The sequence below is a fragment of the Pseudoliparis swirei genome, chromosome 10 (assembly GCF_029220125.1).
Source record: "Pseudoliparis swirei isolate HS2019 ecotype Mariana Trench chromosome 10, NWPU_hadal_v1, whole genome shotgun sequence".
Lineage (NCBI taxonomy): Eukaryota > Metazoa > Chordata > Actinopteri > Perciformes > Liparidae > Pseudoliparis > Pseudoliparis swirei.
Window position 1 is genome coordinate 1,691,838 of NC_079397.1, and position 6,889 is coordinate 1,698,726.

Consider the following 6,889-nt stretch of genomic DNA (forward strand, 5'->3'; position numbering starts at 1 on the left):
TTTACACTATTTAGCGTTATGATTTATTTCAAGTACTTTTATAAGTTTATTAGTACTTTGATTATAACACATATACTAGAATACAGTAACATATATCAATACTTTCCTCTAAGAACGGTTAATTTAACTGTGAGACATTGGGTGGTTCGTTTGTATGTCTGGATCTCACTCTTAACGATATATTTGGCAGCTCGTGAACGCACCATTCGTCCATTTTACCTTTAGCCTGCGCATGCGCAGTTCTGCCTGTCTGACCTTCATCGCAGTAACCATGTTCGCCAGGACCAGCTTGTTGGTGTTCTCCCCACAATGGTAAAGTCAAACGCTTTTTAAATACTTCCACTTTAATATCTACTTGTTTATTATTCATATGTGCATCACGTGACACTTTATGGGACGAAATGTGTAACTTGTAGTCTGAGCAAAAGGCTGTTATTGAAACACAAGGACGTGCTAACGTGGAGGCCGCGGCTAGCTAATGAATGACAGCGGTGCGCTGCTAGCTTAAAACGGTCTTGACATTGTGGGAGAAAGCATGCACTAGAGTAAACATTCAACACATTTAAGACTGCACTATGTTTAACTACGTCCTTCTGCACGGTCAGATATATACAGATGTATAGCTAGCTAAGCTAGGCTACCTTTAAAGCTAACTGATGCGGCGCTAGCTCTCAAAGTGACACGTTTATCTCAACATAAATCTCCTTTCCACCGCGACATGCGCTGCTGATGGTGTTGTACTTTGTTATGCATGTTGTGACGTGTCTGATGAAGCTCACGCGCAGTGTTTGTGTTCACAGTGGGCAGGTCAGGAACATGGTTACCTTGAAGGACAGTAAGTACTTCTGCCTCCTTAAATATGCAAAGACAACAGACTGAACTCTCACATGATGCTGAATGACCTCTGCTCTCATGCACCATGAGGTCAATGCAGGGGTCACATGTGTGAGAGCACACGGAGTCATGTGCAAGCTTCAAAACATGGTTTTTAATATCTTTAAAAATAAAAAAATCCACTAATGTTTAAATGCAAAATGGTAGTTTACAGCTAAAAGTAATAATGACAATAGTTATGATTAGGTAATAGTAATAATTAAAAACATGGATACCTTGAAGGACAGTAAGTACTTCTGCATTCTGCGCTCTTAAATATATATATGTATATATATATACAACAGACGACTTATGAACTCACACCGATGAAACATAAGATGCTAAATGGTCTCTGTTTAAATATATTATGAGATAAATGCAGGGGTCAAATATGTGAGTCCACAAGTAGTTTATTTACAAGCATGGTCCACTAATGTTTTACATGCAAAATAGTAGTTTACAGCTGAAAGTATCCTTAACTAGCAGGGTTAATACGGTCATGGTTATTTCCAGGCCTGGAAAAGTCCTTGAAAAAAATTGAATCCCTAAAGTTTGGGAAAAGTCATGTATATGTACATTTATGCATTTTGATTTAAAAGAATAATCATTTATATAAATATTTACTTCTTTTAATCAAACTATTGTCTCATTAATTTGTGTCATTTATACACCGAGATTTCACCAAATGTTTGGCCATGGAAATGTGGTTTAAAGTCATGGAAGTCCATTGGTCAACATGTGTATGAACCCTGAACTAGGATTAACCAGCATTAAACAATTTGAGTTGCAAAGCCTATTCATTTTTAGTGATCCAGTACTTAATCTTCCTCGAGTTGCCGGGTAGATAAAAAGTAGTTCAGTGTGTTTTTAACCTCTTCTACATCCTCACAGTTGTCGTTTTAATCCCGGCGTGGTAACGTCCCTCTTCTTCTTTTTATCCAGTCACCATCCGGTTGAAGTCCATCAAGAACATCCAGAAAATCACCAAGTCCATGAAGATGGTGGCCGCCGCCAAGTACGCCCGCGCTGAGAGGATGCTGAAGCCGGCCCGGGTGTACGGCTCCGGAGCTCTGGGTGCGTACGCCATCTTGTTATCGCTCCCTCTGCATTGTTATTATTATTTTGTGTTAATAGGGTCTAAGTCTCTCCTCTCTGCTCCTTAGCCCTCTACGAGAAGGCCGAGATCAAGGCGCTGGAGGACAAGACCGCCAAGCACCTGCTGGTCGGCGTGACCTCCGACCGCGGGCTGTGCGGCGCCATCCACTCCGGCGTGGCCAAGGCCATCAAGCTCGAGATCGCCAACCTGACCGCCGTCGGCAAGGAGGTTATGGTGATCAACGTGGGAGACAAGCTGAGGAACATCCTGACCAGGTACTGGACATTTACTGATATATAACTTGTATTTATTTATACATTTATTTATTTATTCCTTTATTTATTTACGTATACATTTATTTAAGCATTTATCTATTCTTGTATTTATACATTTATTTCAGCATTTATTTATTTATTCTTGTATTTATTTCTACATTTATTTAAGCATTTATTTATTCTTGTATTATTTATACATTTATTTAAGTATTTGTTAATTTATTCCTGTATTTATTTATTTAAGCATTTATTTATTTATTCTTGTATTTATTTATACATTTATTTAAACATTTATTTATTTATTCTTGTATTTATTTATACATTTATTTAAGTATTTGTTTATTTATTTATTCTTGTATTTATTTATACATTTATTTAAGCATTTATTTATTTATTCTTGTATTTATTTATACATTTATTCTTGTATTTATTCATGCATTTATTTATTTATACTTTAGACATTTTAAGACGTCCATACTGTTTGTAGATATTGATAGTCGTGTTGGGCTGGAAGGTCAGAGCGTAACGGAGTTGACCATCAGTTGCTTCCGTGTTGGGAACAGTCACATTTTTATTATTATGACGTCTACATTAGTCTGAGGCTTTGGATTGAGAGCATCTGATTGGTCCCCAGGACTCACAGCCAGCACATCATCCTGAACTGCAAGGAGATCGGCCGCCTGCCGCCGTCCTTCGGCGACGCCGCCATCGTGGCCTCCGAGCTGCTGAGCTGCGGCTACGAGTTCGACCAGGGCTCCGTGATCTACAACAAGTTCAGGTCCGTCATCTCCTACAAGACGGAGAGGAAGCCCATCTTCTCCATCGACACGGTGGCCAACACAGGTACTGCGGGTTAGGAGAAGGGACTCTCTCTCTCTCTAACTAAATATAACTGTCTCTCTCTCTAACTTACTCTAACTTTATCTCTAACTCTCTCTCTAACTAAATCTAACTCACTCTCTCACACACACACACACTGACCATGTTCCTCCCCCCCCCCCCCCCCCCCCCCCACAGAGAGCATGGGCGTGTATGATGACATCGACGCCGACGTGCTGAGGAACTACCAGGAGTTCTCCCTGGTGAACATCATCTACTTGGCCATGAGGGAGTCGTCCACCGCGGAGCAGAGTGCCCGGATGACGGCCATGGACAGCGCCAGCAAGAACGCCTGTAAGACGGAGAGAGACACGTGTCCTTTATTTGAGTCCTTTTATAATGCTCTCAGAGACAGAAGTGTCCTTTTATAATGCTCTCAGAGAGAGACGTGTCCTTTATTTAAGTGTCCTTCTATAATGCTCTCAGAGAGACGTGTCCTTTATTTAAGTGTCCTTATATAATGCTCTCAGAGAGAGACGTGTCCTTTTATAATGCTCCCAGAGACAGAAGTGTCCTTTTAAAATGCTTCTCCCCAAAGAACAACTTTCAGAACCTGGTTTTTAAACCATGAGGAAATGGACCTCCGTCCCGATACTCTCCTGCTGTATTTTATTTTTATTTATATATATTTATTTTTATATTTTATAACTATATATATATATATTAAAAAAAATAAATAATCATTGTTATATATAAAATTAAAACTATATATATTTATTGTATTTATATATATATACATATATAAATAAAATTTTAAACTATATATATATAATGTATTTTAAATTGTATTTAGATATTTATTTATATAAATATATTGTTTATTATGTATTTAAAAAATAATAATTTATATACATAAATTGTTTGTGTATATATGTATTCTGTAAAGTTGTATATTTCCACTTCACTGATGTTCCTCCCTCTCCCCTCAGCTGAGATGATTGACAAGCTGACCCTCACCTTCAACCGCACCAGACAGGCGGTCATCACCAAGGAGCTCATCGAGATCATCTCCGGAGCCGCCGCGCTGTAAGTCTCTCTCTCTCTCTCACTCACTCACTCACTCACTCACTCATACTCATCCATCATCATCATCATAACATCACCTCTGGTGACTAACCTCCTCTCTCAACCTCTCTGCTGAGTCAGGACCTGAGCTGGTTCTCCAGGAGGTAACGCGTAGCGTCGAGTCCTTAGAGCCAGACTTGAGTCACAACACTAGTCCAGACTTTAGGTTTAGCCTCCAGTCCAGCGAGCCTCTGTGTTCACGTCTTTATTGTTTTAAATGTTCTATTGTTTGTTTTCAGATAAACGGGGATCTGGACGCCTCGGTCCCTAAAGTACTTCAGACCCTCGTCGTGACGTTTGTGCTTCTATTTGTAAAATATATAGAGAATAAATCATCTGTCTATCCTTTCAATAAATACTGATGACTGAGAACCTCCACGCGTCTCATTTACAGGTGGCTTGTTTGTGTTGTTGTTGTTGAGGGTTCAAGGACAACAGAAACAAACAGGAGTTGTTGTTCTACTTATATTTATTTATTCCTGCATTTATTTATACATTTATTTGAGCATTTATTTATTCTTGTATTTATTTATTCATACATTTATTTAAGTATTTATTTATTCTTGTATTTAAGCATTTATACATTTATAAATGTTTTTTTAGACTTAAAGTGACTAAGTTGTATACAGATGACGTCATGCAGTGAGTCAGGTCCACCAGACCCACAATGCATTGCTGGACCCGCTGGAGGGAAAGGAGGTCACGGGAGGACCAGGACGGACTGTCAGAGCCGCTGCAGTACCATGAGGGGGTTTCTGAAGACACTACCACGTTAGTCCACAAGGGGGCGCCAGAAGCAACATGACGTCGTGACTTGATTCAAAAGAAGTATTAACTAGAAATAGTGAAAAACATTTACATTAGTGTATTTATAGTTGTATATTTATATTATATATAAAAAATATATTATTTTTACATATATGATTTATATTAGATTTAATGTTATAGGTTTTTAGTTTGTGATTAATGAGTTCATAACTTACATTTTCGAGATTAGTTAATATAATTAAATCTGCAGAGTAAATGTGGCGCCAGCTGAACTTGAAATGAATTCTGTAGAATAAAGAAAATATATATAAATACTTTACAGTTTAACTTTAAGCACTTGAGTCTTTACAACGCTCACTCCTTAAATAATATACATGCCATTTTATCGCATACTAATGATTACCTGCATGACAAACTACGCAAGTATATTATGTACAAATGATTAATATATCAGAATATATAATAGAGCAATGTGTGAAATTAAAAAGTAGGGTATGTTATAGAAAGGCCATCAAGTTATAACAGTAACTAGTTGTCAAAGAAATTAAAGTATGTTAACATGTAAGAAAAAGTTTGATTGTATGTCGTATAATATATAAATGTATTTAAAGACAGCCACAAAAAGGGAAACACATTTTAATGACTTAATTCTCCCGACTTGAACCATTTAAAATAAAAACATCATAAAAAGTAAAAGTATGTTATGTCATGAAGATATAAATATATGTCAAAAGTTCGTTTTGTTATAAAAACAGTCAGTAAGTTATTAAGATATATTACAATAAATCCTATGATAATAAGTCATCAAAATGGGAAGTCACAGAATAGTTATAGTAAAGAATGTCAAAAAGTAGTTATTTATAATTACTCAAAAAAAAGATGTATTGAATGTTCCCCACAGACTTTAGTCATCTGAGCTCTTTATTAATAATATAAATAGTCACTGTTGTTATTTAACTTATTAACAGATGAAACTCTGAATGCTGCAGTTCACCGCGGGTCCGCCAGAGGGCGCTGTCCGATAAGAAATGACCTCTGTGGGGAGCCGTGGAGTGATGACGGTGTCACGTGCTCCTCCTGTACTGACAGTGTGTGTGCGTGTGCGTGTGTGTGTGTGCTGCAGCCTTGTTTGTCTATTGTGTTTGTGCTTGTTATTGTTTACTCCTCAGGGAGAGAGGAGGAGCGATTACATCTGAACACTGAAATTACAGCGATGCCAGATGACGATAAACGGAGAGCAGGCAACTTCTCATGGAGAAGGAGGAAGAGGAAGAGGAGGATGCTTTCCCCATGTTGGACATGTCTGCAGGTCGTAGCTGTTTGTTTATTTTTGTCTCTTTTTCTTTTTTTTATATTTTAAAATGTCTTCTGTGGTTCAGAAAGACGAGAAGTCTCCTGGCAGATGACGCCGAGGGCGCAGAGGCCCTCGCGCAGGAGGAGAATCATCTTTAAACATCATAAAATACATTAAAGTTTAAAGTATAAAGTTTAAAGATTATAGTTTTGTTCTATGACAGTAAAAATAAACTCTGGTTAATTTAAAAGTTTATTTTCTTTAATGATCTGAAGTTCACTTCCTGTTTGATGCTCAACAACTACGGCAAGCACAGAGGGCCGGAGGAGGAGGAGGAGGAGAAGAAGAAGAGGAGAAGAAGAAGAAGAAGACAGGAAGTCAGGCTGTTTCCCACGTTGTTTCTGCGACATTGGACTCTGATGTCATAACGCCCCCCGCCCCCCCGAATTAATTCAAGATTTTTTATTATTTTTTCCCAGAAATAACCAAAACCCAATTTGTGTGTGTGTGTGTGTGTCTGTGTGTGTGTGTGTCTGTGTGTGTGTCTGTGTGTCTGTGTCTGTGTGTGTCTGTGTGTGTGTGTGTGTCTGTGTGTGTGTGTGTGTGTGTCTGTGTGTGTGTGTGTGTGTCTGCCACTCA

The 6,889-nt window shown here is 38.1% G+C and overlaps 1 protein-coding gene across 4 annotated transcripts; it reads left to right on the top strand.

The window, feature by feature from the left end:
- The first annotated feature begins 235 nt into the window (after nucleotides 1–235).
- Nucleotides 236–4,560, top strand: atp5f1c (ATP synthase F1 subunit gamma). 4 transcript variants are annotated; one of them, XM_056424633.1, is made up of 9 exons: nucleotides 236–312; nucleotides 801–835; nucleotides 1,816–1,947; nucleotides 2,037–2,244; nucleotides 2,879–3,087; nucleotides 3,262–3,417; nucleotides 4,053–4,149; nucleotides 4,270–4,292; nucleotides 4,428–4,560. In XM_056424633.1, exons 1-8 carry the CDS (start codon nucleotides 272–274, stop codon nucleotides 4,274–4,276), a joined length of 885 nt encoding a protein of 294 aa, XP_056280608.1. In that variant the 5' UTR covers nucleotides 236–271; the 3' UTR covers nucleotides 4,277–4,292; nucleotides 4,428–4,560. The 4 variants fall into 4 exon arrangements, with proteins under 4 accessions (XP_056280608.1, XP_056280609.1, XP_056280610.1 ...); XM_056424634.1 differs by lacking the exon at nucleotides 4,270–4,292; XM_056424636.1 differs by lacking the exons at nucleotides 236–312; nucleotides 801–835 and adding an exon at nucleotides 1,042–1,120.
- Nucleotides 4,561–6,889: the final 2,329 nt, after the last annotated feature.